At 33.8% G+C, this 13,665-nt stretch overlaps 2 protein-coding genes across 2 annotated transcripts; one reads left to right on the plus strand and one right to left on the minus strand.

The window, feature by feature from the left end:
• Positions 1–262: 262 nt before the first annotated feature.
• styx (serine/threonine/tyrosine interacting protein) lies at positions 263–6,948 on the plus strand. Its single transcript, XM_073827257.1, has 11 exons — positions 263–645; positions 2,112–2,144; positions 3,193–3,246; positions 3,331–3,428; positions 3,521–3,581; positions 3,682–3,718; positions 3,867–3,906; positions 4,011–4,061; positions 4,162–4,234; positions 4,337–4,430; positions 6,418–6,948. The coding sequence occupies exons 1-11, from the start codon at positions 586–588 to the stop codon at positions 6,489–6,491; spliced, it is 675 nt and encodes a 224-aa protein (XP_073683358.1). The 5' UTR covers positions 263–585; the 3' UTR covers positions 6,492–6,948.
• A 346-nt stretch (positions 6,949–7,294) lies between these two features.
• On the minus strand, positions 7,295–12,711 carry gnpnat1 (glucosamine-phosphate N-acetyltransferase 1). Its single transcript, XM_073827258.1, has 6 exons — positions 12,575–12,711; positions 11,569–11,732; positions 11,419–11,481; positions 11,208–11,335; positions 8,694–8,755; positions 7,295–8,261 (listed from the first exon to the last, which is right to left on the minus strand). The coding sequence occupies exons 1-6, from the start codon at positions 12,580–12,582 to the stop codon at positions 8,114–8,116; spliced, it is 573 nt and encodes a 190-aa protein (XP_073683359.1). The 5' UTR covers positions 12,583–12,711; the 3' UTR covers positions 7,295–8,113.
• Between the last annotated feature and the right edge of the window lie 954 nt (positions 12,712–13,665).

Genomic DNA, 13,665 nt, shown 5'->3' on the forward strand with positions numbered 1-13,665 from the left:
TTTTAACCTCAAATGCTCATCTTGTCTAGCTCGGCAATTGAGCGTTCGATATTAAAAAGTAATATAGTTGTAAATGTTTTTTGAAAATAACCAATTGTTTCGCTAGATAAGATCCTTTGAAGATGCATTTAAACTGCATTTTGGAAGTTCAAACTCAGGGGCACCATAGAAGTCCATTATATGGAGAGAAATCCTGAAATGTTTTCCTCAAAAACACCATTTCTTTATGACTGAAGAAAGACATGAACATCCTGGATGACAAGGGGGTGAGTACATTATCTGTACATTTTTGTTCTGAAAGTGAACTACTCCTTTAACATTTTGCAACTGGTTAAATTTAGTAGATAGATAGATAGATAGATAGAAGTTTATTGCATTGTGCTCGTTGACTGACATTCCATGACACCGCCCCTGACAGACGTATGGCGCTTGCGTGTCACGTGACCGCCCTGGGTGGAAGCAGCATGGCGTGCGTGAGTGCGGAGCTCCTCCACAAACTCTACTTTATTTGCACTTAGTTCGTCTTTACATTCAATCCATCAAAGGGTACGTGAACGTATTGAAAGCTGGAATACCGCTCGCAGCATGGACGAAGGGAATAAACTCCAGTTCCCGTCCCTTCCCGCCGCCAAAGAAGAGCAGCTGGTATGTTATAAACATATTAGCGCAGTGCTAACAACTGCTGGATTACAGTCACTCTTCTATCTGTTTCAAAGCAGTACATGTCTGACTAGTGTTTGTAAATGCAAGAATGAATACAGCGGTCTGTGCTGATATATTTAATGTATAATAAAGGTCTTTAACTAACTCTGTTAGTTGCTGTGAGCAGTTAGCATGCACGTCCAGTAGCAGTGGACTAGAATAACAACAATTCAGAAGTCATATAGTTTTGATTAGAAATTACAACAGTCTCACTCAGTGAAAGTGGTATGGGTAGTATATGTTATGATGCTAGGAATAATATGTGAATAATCCGATTATTCCTATGCAGAACTTTATTCATGCTGTTAGACTTATTAGCAATAACCTGCTTTAAGATACTAATATTGAGCCAACAGAAAATGTTTTAAGCCGTTTCATTGACAATATACTTTTTTACCAAGATTTTTAATTTAAAAAGTTCACCCAAAGAACAGATTGTGAGAAATTTAGCATTGCATCACTTGCTCACCAATGGATACTCTGTAGTGAATGGGTGCCGAGCCCAAACAGCTGATAAAAACATTATAGTAATCCACATGAATCTAGTCCGTTACTTTCATGGTTTGTTTTGGTCTAAGTTGAACACCAGTATAAAGGGTATGAACTTGCGTCGGCCATGTTGGAGATACTCTTATGTAAACATTGCAACATTGATTGCATGGTTAATGTACTACTAAATATGTGGTTCTGGTAATTTATGCTGTCTAAACCACTGAAAAAATGTGTGGAAGCTGCTTAATCATATAGAGAAGAACTTAGTAAGCAGGAAAGGGTGTGATAGTTTGACAAACAAAGGTTATTAGGCGATAAAGATACATAAGCGCAGTATAAAATAAGATAATAGCCTAATATTTCACCTACCTGACTGGAAATGATAAGAACAAACACAAATGTTGTCAGAAACAGGTCCTTGCCCTGGAAATCCTGGTTCAGTTTGGCCAACCACAAACGTCTTTTGTTCCTCAGACAGTTTTTTGCATTCCTCTTCTTGATTTGTTATAACATTTGGCAGTCTGTAGTACTCCAAATGTTTTATTTTTGGTCCGACCGATTAGTACAGTCCGAAACATGACAATAATTGATCATTTTCAGCAGCAATAATCGGCTAAATATGTGAGTTTCGTTCGGTTCAGTGGCATTGTTTACATTCAGTGCTACCAACATGGCCGACTGATGGAGCATCATGAAAACACTGTATAAAAGAACTCATTATGTGAAAAAAAAAAAATTGTTTATAAATGTCTGTAACAACAATTAGTGGTCTCTAGTCTCCATCATACGTAGGGAAATGCTGATATGGTTTTTTATTTCTGCATTGGCTGCAGTTTATTATTCTAGTAGTGAGGTAATACTATTACTGTAAGTGCTTGTAAAAACTGATAATTGATTTTGTAATCTCATTTCTGCAGGACTGGGCATATCCAATGAGAAGAGAGATGCAGGTGAGTGATAATGAACATAAACTTTGCACTTGATTGTTTATTGTTGTTATGGCTTTTGTACTGATATACACTACCAGACAAAAGTTTTTGAACAGTAAGATTTTTAATGTTTTCAAGGCTTGCATTTATTTGATCCAAAGTGCAGCAAAACAGTAAAATCTTTAAATATTTGTGCCATTTCAAATAACAGTTTTCTATTTGAATATATTTAAAACTGTAATTTATTCCTGTGATTTCAAACCTGAATTTTCAGCTTCATTACTCCAGTCTTCAGTGTCTCATGATCCTTCAGAAATCATTCTAATATTCTGATGTGCTGCTCAAAAACATTTATTATTATGTTAAAAACAGCTCAGTAGTTTCTTTGGTGAACAGAAAGTTCAGAAGAACAGCATTTATCTAAAATAGAAATATTTTGTAACATTATAAATGTCTTTATCATCAAATTCATTGCTAAATAAAGGTATTAATTTCTGTCATTTCTTTCCAAAAAATTATACTGACTCCGAGCTTTTGAATGGTATAGTGTATAATGTTACAAATGCTTTTTATTTTAGATAAATGCTGACCTTTCCATCTTTCTATTCATCAAAGAATCCTGAAATAAAAAGTACTCAACTGTTTTAATAAGAAAAAGAAGTTTCTTAAACAGCAAATCAACATATTAGAATGATTTCTGAAGGAAAATGTCACCCTGAAAACTAGAGTAATACAAATTTAGCTTTGATCACAGGAATAAATTACATTATAAAATATATTCCAATAGAAAGCAGTTATTTTAAATAGTAAAAATATTTCAAAATTTTACAATTTTTGCTGTACTTTGGATCAAATGAATGCAGGCTTGCATAAAACATTAAAAATCTTACTGTTCAAAAACTTTTGAATGGTAGTGTATTATTTGTAGTACAGTAAACACTTGTACATTGTGTTACTACAGACATTTTTCAATGGTAAGAATTTTTTGTGAGTCAAAAAAAGGCACTTTTTATACCTCATTCTCATCAAATGAGCACTTTTACCAAAACTATCTGGTGTCATGATTTAGGAAATCCTCCCAGGCTTGTTTCTTGGCCCCTATTCAGCTGCTATGAAGAGTAAGGTACTGTAGAAACAATCTGTTCTCATGCGTCATGATGAAAATTATCTGTGCCTGGGGTTTCCTGTAATAATTCCTCTCTTTCAGCTCTCAATGCTGGAGAAGCAGGGAATAACTCACATTGTGTGTGTCAGACAAGACATTGAGGCCAACTTTATAAAGCCAAACTTCCCCCATAAATTTAGGTATTTTGATTTCTGGTTGTCTTTTGTTCTGTGTGGTACTTTAGTATAAAGCTTCACTATTTCTAACAGCTATAATTTTTTTTTTCCTGTAGGTACCTTGTTTTAGATATAGCAGATAACCCTGTGGAAAATATTATTAGATATTTCCCAATGGTAAGATGACCCTTTCTTGAAAGATTTTATATTATTAATGCATTTTTATTTAGTTTTTGATTCTTTTTCTAATTATGATAACCTGTTTTTCTCTTTATAGACTAAAGAATTTATTGATGGATGTTTAGAGACGGGGGGTAATGAATGTTTCTCAATATTGATCTCTTCTTTTAATACTAAATTTCAGTTCTAATTTTGGGTTCTGTTTCTTATAAAGAAAATCGGTTTTCATTGTTGTCAACATTTGTTTTATTATAATGTCAGTTGCACATTTATGTGTTGCAGGAAAGGTACTTGTTCATGGAAATGCAGGGATATCAAGAAGGTATGCTAAAACTAAAATCTATAGTTGTCTTTTATCTATATTAATTAAAAAAAAATGTTTAAATCATTTGTAAAATAATCTCAGATATCTTTTTTCCCCCTCAGCGCTGCCTTAGTTATTGCCTACCTTATGGAGACATTTGGTGTGAAATACAGGTAATATTATTTGTAGAGGAACAGAGGAAATATGCATATGTAATACAAGTTTGTCTTGAAGTTAGGCAATCGTGTCATTTTTTTTTTTTTTTTTTAACAGGGATGCCTTTAGTCATGTACAGGAGAGACGATTTTGCATTAATCCCAATGTAGGCTTTGTTCATCAGCTACAGGTATAATTTTAAAACATTAATATTTTATTCAGCTTTAAGTGCTATAGCTGTTTTATATACATGTATACATAATAAATGGATGTGCTTTCTGTTTTCATCAAGGAATATGAAGCAATATATCTTGCAAAGCTTACCATCAAGATGATGTCACCCATTCAGCTGGGCAGGTCCTTCTCCATCCAAGCTGGGATGCCAGGTAAGAGGACATTATTTAATGGCTAAACAGTCAGTTTGTAAATAGGTTAATTATTTCTAAAAGTGATGCATATTATATTGGTTCCATATCAGTTATCAATATTTTTAGTTATCAATATTTAATTGAATATGCTCATTTAGATTTTCTTTGCCATCTAACATTTAAAATGTAATATTTAATAAAGCATAATTTATTAACACTTAAATATGGAAGCCGATTGCTGCCACTGAATAAAAAAAAGGTAATTGTGACTTTATCTTGCAATTCTTTTCATTTCATTGCGTGATATAAACTTGCAATTGCGAGTTATAAAGTCAGAATTGCGTTATATATATATATATATATTTCTTAGAATTCAGATATAAACTTGCAAGTTATAGTCAGAATTGTGTAATATAAACTTTTATAAACTGATGTTTTTCTTCAGAATTGCGAAAAACTCACAGTTCTGACTTTTTTTGCAATTCTGACTTTTTTCTCAGAGTTGAGATATAAACTCACAAGTTATAGTCAGAATTATGTAATATAAACTTACAATTCTGACTTTTTTCCTCAGAAATGAGATATAAACTTGCAAGTTATCATCAGAATTGTGTGAAATACTCACAATTCAGATTTCCTTTCTCAGAATTGCAAAATAAAAACTCACAATTCTGTCTTTTTTCTTGCAATTCTGACTTTTTTTGTCAGAATTGAGATATAAACTCACAAGTTGTAGTCAGAATTGCGTAATAAAAACTCATTCTGACTTTTTTTCTTGCAATTCTGACTTTTTTCTCAGAATTAAGATACAAACTCGCAATTACAAGTTATAAAGTCAGAATTGTGTGATATAAACTCACAATCTGATATGAACTGATTTTTTTCCTCAGAATGGCAATACTGACTTTTTCTCACAATTCTGAGATATAAACTCGCAATTGCGAGTTATAAAGTCACAATTGTGTGATATAATTTCACAATTTTGACTTTATTTTCTTGCAATTCAGACTTTTTTTTTCTCACAAATGCAAGTGTATATCTCTCAATTTTGACTTTTCTTGCAATTCTGACTTTTTTCTAAGAATTGTGAGATATAAACTTGCACTTTATATATATTGCAAGTTATAAAGTCAGAATTAAGTGATATAAATGCACAATTTTTACATTTTTCTCAGAATCGATATAAACTCGCAAATGCAAGTTAGAGTCAGAATTGCATGATAAACTCACAATTCTGACTTTTTTCTTAGAATTGAGATATAAACTTGCAATTGCAAGTTATAAAATCAAAATTGTGAAATTATAAATGCACAATTCTGACATTTTTCTCAGAAAAAATATAAACTGGCAATTGCGAGTTATAGTCAGAATTGTGAGACATAAACTCGCAATTCAGACTTTTTTCCTCAATTGTGAGATAAAAACTCACAATTACAGCTTTTTTCCTCACAATTCTGACTTTTTTCTCGCAAATGTGACTTGACTTAAAAATTCGTAATTGCAAATTGATATCATGCAATTATGAAAATATTATGAAGTCAGAATTGTGAGAAGTCGCAATAACATTTGTAATTTTTTAGTTAGTGGTGGTGGAAATGGGCTTCCATACTTAAATATTTAGCCATTTTCAAAATGAATATTAATTTTTCATACTGTGCATTATAGTGTTGTGATGCCTAAATTCACTTGTAGCATTTACAACAATTGTTTTAGTTTTTATGGATTATTTTTTGTTTGTTTTTTATCTTGATGAAATAAGAGTATCTCTCTCTTCTAGCTTGTACTCTGCTTTTTGTTCTTGGCTCCATTTGATTAATGGTTATGTTAGTAACTCATTTGTTAGTCACTTTGGATAAAAGCATCTGCTAAATGAATAAATGTAAATGTAAATCAATGATGACAAATTACTGGGTTAATTGTACTATAGAACTGAGATGTGTAATTTGTACATTAGTAATGTATGAAATTCATTATACATACTAATATCATCTTTCTTTCCCTACAGGAAGCCTCAAGCGGACACTAGAAGAAGATGAAGATTTCGGGAGTATGCAAGTTACAGCAGCACAAAATGGATAGGCTTTACTAAAAAAAAAAAAAAGTGCTTAACCACAGTGGACTTTTCTTTTTACATTTTTATTGGGATTAAAAATGTAAATATTTGTACAGGGGTTGGGAGGGAGAGACTGCTCCTCGTGACCCTTGGAGCTGGGGAAGATTTGATATTTTTTCGTTTTCCTTTTTGAGCTGTATGCACTGAAATTTTTTGCAGTTTTATAGTATTTAAAGCATTTTGCATTTGCAGCGGGACAGTATTGCAATAATGCACTTTTGATACTTGAATTACTGTTATTTTGTTGGACGGATTTGGGTTGGGGGGGGGAGGGAGCGAAGAACGGGACTGTCACTGCCGTAGAAATAAAAAGGTAGGATGAATCAGTCTTTATGTGGGGAATGAATTCAGATTGAGATAAGGAAAGACGCATTTGCCATAGAATTAACATCCCACTGCTCAATAAAAGATGGCTACTTACAACCTGTGTTTTCAATGTTATCAATCCCCGGTGGAAAGATATGAGCGTTTATGATAGGACTGTTGGGTGTGGATGGATTTAGAAAGATAATACAATATAAACTTAGGATTTATCATTGATTTTTAATGTAACATTTTTAATTTGTCATACAATGGTTTTACATCCATTTTAACCCCTTAAAATAACAGTTATAAAAGCACAAATAACATCGCTGCCACTTGTTTGATTGCCAGCTGTTGACTGACAAATGAGATAAAGCATTCGAATGCCCCTTATTTGTCGGCTATCAGTGAAAGTACAAAAATAAAGCCATTTAGCGTACAAAGATATGCTTTCATTGCATCAGGATGTATTTCAAAATATTTTATTTTCCATCAAGGTTTTAAACATAACTAATGATTATCACCAGTGGCTAAGACTGAAGCCAAAATTGAGAAAATGCATGAGGATAATAAATAAATGTAAACCTTTTTTCTATTACTGATCTCTGTTTAAGACAAGTACCTGGAGGAGAAATTAAAATAAGTTAAAACCATTTCAAAATGGCTTTCATAGAACTCACTTATAGAATAAAAAATGTGATTTGGGTTTTGGTATTTTTAAATAGGATAAATCACAAAACACAGCATTAACATTTGAAGTAAAAGAGGGAAATATACCTTTTGTAAGAAGTATATTGGGAAACAAATTGGGTTTGTTTTCCCTCTTCAAAAAAAAAAAATTGTATAGAAATCTTTACATTAGAAAACATTCAAGTATATGAGCCCTTCTATACAACAAAATGTCGTCTTTTCTCTTAGACAGGCCACAGTGTTACTTTTACACATTCTGTATATTATAATCCGACCTGTTTTCTGCTTCTTTTGCAGGTTATGTGAAGTGAAATTTTAAAAAGAAACTGAAATCTTTTCAAACAAGTGCTTCATTGTTCAATGTTGATTGGACATTTAGAAATGTTCTTTAATATATGCACATTGTTCTGTGTTGTAGTGAATTCAAAATGCCCATTTTAGAATATTTTGTTGTTGTGACGTTATCACCAAATTATCAAGTTTATATTTTTGCTGGCTAAAAAAGGTGCAAGTTCGAGGTAGTCCGATCTCAGAAAATAGAACCGATTAAGAGTTCTAAAGCAAACATTCTGTGTTGTTTAAGATTCTTTTAGATTCAGTCAAAGAACCGGCACTGCATGTAAGTCTCGTCTGAAGCCGAGTAGCCAAACTTCTTATAAAACTCCACGTTTTTCGGCGCACACTCTAGTGTCACTTTGTAGCACTGCAATTTTTTGCTGAGGAGAGTCAATGCTGATACCAACCTACAAAACAAAAGCAAAAGTACTGTTTTAATACATTAAATAAAAATATATTTGTGAATGTGACCATGGACCACAAAACCAGTCATAATTTTTTAATTGAGCTGAATAAATAAGCTTTCCACTGATGTATGGTTTGTTAGGATAGGACAATATTTGGCCAAGATACAACTAATCTTGCAAATTATGAGAAAATTGCCTTTAAAGTTGCCCAAATGAAGTTCTTAGCAATGCATATTACCAAGATTTAGTTTACACACATATATATAAATGTACAAAATATCTTCATGGAACATGATATATTTACATAAAATAAAAAATAGACAATTTTGACCCATACAATGTATTGTTGGCTACTGCTACTAATATACTTGTGTGACTTACAACTGGTTTTGTGGTCCAGGGTCACATATAATATCTGAAACTCAAACTCACAGTTTTCCCAGCTGTTTCCCTCTGCATACGTCACTCACAACCACTTCTTCTATACGCCCTCTCTGCCGGGACAAAACAGTAGTATTATATAATATTTCACCATGAAAATACAAAAGTAAGCTCAACTGCAAAATAAGTATTTCAAATTCAAGTTCTAGTACATAAAGGCATTTAAGCACATAAGTAAAAAGAGATTACATCATATTTAGCAAGCCTGTAACCAGCTAAATGTGATTAAAAAGAGCATTTTTGGCAATTCCAGCTAATTTAACATAGAAATATGATGTTGATCAAGCTTGTGAAGAATCATCAAACACACGTTTTCACCAAGTTTTGTCAAATTTTGAGTTTTGGTTCAGGATTTATAGGCTTCTGGATATATTTGACTACACCCCTTATCTAACTAGCCCCATAATAGCTTGTCAAAGTGTATATTTCAACATTTTTTGATAAATATTGACCTGGATAGTCTAGAGAATTGCACTGCAGTGGGGTTTTTTTTCCACCAAGTGGCCAAGCTACACCACTTTTTTTATGTGACCTCAAATTCAGCTTATATACGCATTGTGAGTTTGGCGAAGATATCTCGTTTTGTTCAAAAGTTATAGCCATTTTAGTAAAGGCAGCCCTATCCCTTTCAAATGTTTTGGCGTTCCTTTGCGTCAAAGAGTGAAACATTCAACTTTTTTAAAATAATTATAGATATTCACTATCCAGAGAATCTTCCTGGAGTAATTTGGTTTCGATCGGGTGGAAAACCCAGGACTGGTTCGCAAAAGTAGCTGCGATTGGGGCGAGCCTTGGTGACATTGTAGATGGTGTGAGTATGCCCATTTTAGAATATTTCTAAAACATCTGAAAAGGATAGGGCTGCCTTTACTAAAATGGCTATAACTTGTAACCTACTGTGCATTAAAAACCACACGAAGCCGGTTACCATTAACAAAAAGGGTTGTTATTAAAAAGGAAGAAACAACAAAAGAACGATTAGGAGGAGGATTCCTCACGCATATACACTTGAGCGCCGTGCAAGGGAAATTCCCCGAAAACCCCCGAGCCTTAAAGGGACAGACACCCAGACCGTTACAAACTTTTGAACGGAACGAGATATCTTCGCCAAACTCACAATGTGTATATAAGATGAATTTGAGGTCCCATGAAAAAAGTGGTGTAGCTTGGCCACTTGGTAGAAAAAACCCACTGCAGTGCAATTCTCTAGACTCTCTAGGTCAATATTTATCAAAAAAAGCTTTAATGGGGCTATTTAGATAAGGGGTGTGGCCAAATATACCCAAAAACCTATAAATCCAGAACCAAAACTCAAAATGTTACGGAACTTGGTGAAAACATGTGTCTGATGATTCTTCACAAGCTTACGAAAGTCCAATATTTTTTTTGATAATTATTGATATTCACTTTAGAGAAAATCTTTTTTCACTGGGCTCAATCTGGCGAAAAACCAAGGACTAGTTCACAAAAGTAGGTTTTTCAAAAAATGCGAAATACCCAAAAAATCCGGGTGTCGGACGAACGGCGTGCGTTTTGTCAGGCATGAGCCAAGGATTTCATTGACACTTGAGTCTGTGACAAACGGTTATGGAGCTATGAGCAATTTTGTCATTTTGATTGCTTCATTAAGGTGAGCCTTGGTGACATTGTAGACTGTGAGAGTACTACCATCCCTTTGCTAAATCAGTGATTAAAAGAGCAATTCTGGCAATTCCAGATAATTTACCATAGAAATGTGATCTTTGTTAACTCTTACGACAGTTATTGCGGCATTTATGGTCCAATCTCCATGAAGCTTTGCATGCTTGTAAAGAATCATCAGACACATGTTTTCACCAAATTTTGTAAAGTTTTGAGTTTTGGTTCAGGATTTATAGGATTTGGGGAATATTTATTTATATCTAAACAACCCTGTTATAGCTTGCCAAAGGGTTATTTTTAATTTATTTTTTTTTTTTGATAATTATTGAGCTAGAGAGTCCAGAGAATTGCACTGCAGTGGGTTTTCCACCAAAATGGCCAAGCTCTGCGACTTTTTCATGTGACCTCAGATTCATTTCTTACACATGCGTTGCGAGTTTGGCAAAGATATCTCATTCTGTTCAAAAGTTATAGTTTTTTGATAATTATTGATATTCACTCTCCAGAGAAACTTCCTGCACTGGTTTGGTTTCGATCAGGTAAAAACGTAGGACTAGAGCCAAGAATTCTAACGACAAGACACTTGAGTCTGTGACGAACGGTTAAGGAGCTATGAGCGATTTCATGCTTTTGATCGCTGTAGTGCCCCCATCAGGCCAATTTGGGTGAGCCTTGGTGACATTGTAGGCGGTGTGAGTACTACCATCCCTCCAAGTTTCACATCTCTACGAATTACGGTTTGGTCTGCCTGATCAGTTTTACATAGAGATTGCTGATACTTAGCCATTCTAACGATTACAACAGGGTTTCAGCACTACACACTTGAACCCCTAATTAAATCAAGTACACTGAAATGTTAAGTACCTTTGCACAAGCATGGATAAATTTGTGCTCTATGATGAGTGTTGCAGTGGCAACAATTTGTCCAAGATTTGTGTCTTCCACCACTATGACGTAATAGTCTCCAGACTTCTTCATATGTTCAAAATTAGCTAAAAACAAAGAAAAAAGGTTAATTTTTTGGTTTTTAAATATAGGTAAAACTGAGATCTTCTGCATTAGGAACATGCAGTACCTTTGAACTGTTCTTCTGTGACATCCCCAGCTACTGTGAGCTGTGATAAGACCTTATAGAAGCCTAAAAAAGCATAAAGACAAACACGTTTATCGCGATTGTTTGAACTACTGAACATGAGTGGGCTGATTGTTGAAAGGTAACTGGTACCTCTGTCTAGGTCAGCTGTACAGAGAGGACGGAGGACCAGACCTTCTCCAGGCTGAGAGGGAGAAATAGGTGGCGAGAAGGAGACAGTGTTACTGCTCCAGTCCAGCTCTTGGAGCAGAGAAGGATCGAACAAGGGCGTCTCGTCGAGCAACATTCCAGAGGCCCTGTAATCAAATTAAATGTTATACAAATTTATCATTGGTCAGGAATCCCTGGCAATAAATTGGTACTGGGAACAATTTATTTGGACTTTGATCATTTAAACATTTACAATCCAAAGTCAAACTTCTGTTGACGTTATTATAGTTAAATAAACCTTAAACCATAAAAATGTTTCTGCTAATTGAAATAAACACTGACTGTAATAAAATGAAACTAAAAACTAATTTTAATTCAGCTAGTTGCCAAAGAAACATTTATCACTAATCATTACTAAATGTGTAAATTAAAATTATACTTAAATAAATATAAACATAAAACCAATATGACAATTAAAAACTGAAAACTAATAAAATTAATAATAAAAACTATAATAGTATCTCAATGATACTAAAATAACACCAGACACACCTTATATAGATCTTTCTTTTCAAAGTGTATTATTACAAACCAAAAGCGTGACATAAAACAACATTCAGTTAGTCTCTTAAGTTTTTATCTCTGCATTTTCGAGAAAACAAATATTAAAATGAATCAAATAAATACATAACTAAGTAAATATTAAGTAATGAGCGTAAAATAATCTAAAAGCAGTTTATGGCAGGCACTAATAGATGAAGGCAAAGGTCACAATTCAGTGTTGAAAGTACACTATATTAACTTAAGGAATTGATCAGATTCATTTCAATCTGCTCTTCCCTGGAGACAAAAATCAACCTACATTCTTAATCTGTAATTCCCAAAATATCATCAGTATGTTCAATCAAATGTCAACGAAGCTCTCGATCAAACTGGTTTCAATTCATGTAACGTTAGCCTATCTAAGACCGTTTTGTCATTTACTTACGGAGACATATGGATATCGACCGCTTTCGCTTCTATAAAATGTTTGAATGAATCCAGCAACTCGAATCCAGTTACAGAGATCTTCAATGCTCCAGCATGACATGCATACTTCCTCCTGCGTTATTATTTTTCTTCCCCTAACACGCTCTCCATTAAGTCCCGCCCTCTACTCAATCGCTGTTTGCTGTGGTTGGTACTGTTAATGAACGACTTCTAAACTGTCCAATCAGAGACTGGTTCGAAGTGCCTTTGCCCAATCGTCTCAAATACTAGACATATAAGGGGCGGGGCTTGTCAGAACACGGTTCTCCCCTCTGTGTGCGTGCGTGGAATATGACGTGGCGCGGAGTTTAATGAGGGCGCGGCGCAATGACGTTCGTATCCGTTTAGGAAAGGCTGTGTAACAGGATAAACATCAATTTTACAAACTGGTTCTGATCTTAGACGTGTTGAATATGAAAACCTGACACCGTCTGGTTCGACAAGACTGACAAGATTGAAATGAAAAGGTGCCTGTCACTGTTTAAACTCTTACACAACAATTGATATGGTAACGTTAAATAGGTTCGTTCCTAGTAAAATACGAGTTACTATATTTATTGTTTGTTACCACAGTAACATAATGAATACAGATATGCAATACACTACCAGCCAAAAGTGTTTGGACAGCAGATTTTAAATCTACATTTGTTTGATCCAAAGTACAGCAAAAGCAGTAATATTGTGAAATATTTTTACTATTTGAAATAACTGCTTTCTATTTGAATATATTTTAAAATCTAATTTATTCCTGTGATCAAAAATACATTTTCAGCATCATTACTCCAGTCTTCAGTCTGTCAGAAATCATTCTAATATGATGATTTGCTGTTCAAAAATATTTTTGTAATTATTATCAATATTTAAAACCGTTTTTCAGGATTATTTGATTAAAAGAAAGATCCAAAGATCAGCATTTACCTAAAATAAAAATCTTTTGTAACATTATACACCATTTTTTTGGGAAAGAGATTCTAGAAATGAATGCTTTTATTCAGCAAGGGTGCTTTAAACGGATCAAAAGTGATGATAAAGACATTTATAATGTTACAA

The sequence above is a fragment of the Garra rufa genome, chromosome 21 (assembly GCF_049309525.1).
Source record: "Garra rufa chromosome 21, GarRuf1.0, whole genome shotgun sequence".
Lineage (NCBI taxonomy): Eukaryota > Metazoa > Chordata > Actinopteri > Cypriniformes > Cyprinidae > Garra > Garra rufa.

Coding starts and splice junctions, on each gene's coding strand:
- gnpnat1 (XM_073827258.1), bottom strand. Junction 11,482..11,568: donor TACAGCTGACCTAGACAGAG/GTACCAGTTACC, acceptor ATGCTTTTTTAG/GCTTCTATAAGGTCTTATCA. Junction 8,756..11,207: donor TTATCCATGCTTGTGCAAAG/GTACTTAACATT, acceptor TTGTCCCGGCAG/AGAGGGCGTATAGAAGAAGT.
- styx (XM_073827257.1), top strand. CDS start 586: ATGGACGAAGGGAATAAACTCCAGTTCCCGTCCCTTCCCGCCGCCAAA. Junction 3,429..3,520: donor AACTTCCCCCATAAATTTAG/GTATTTTGATTT, acceptor TTTTTCCTGTAG/GTACCTTGTTTTAGATATAG. Junction 4,062..4,161: donor ACATTTGGTGTGAAATACAG/GTAATATTATTT, acceptor TTTTTTTAACAG/GGATGCCTTTAGTCATGTAC.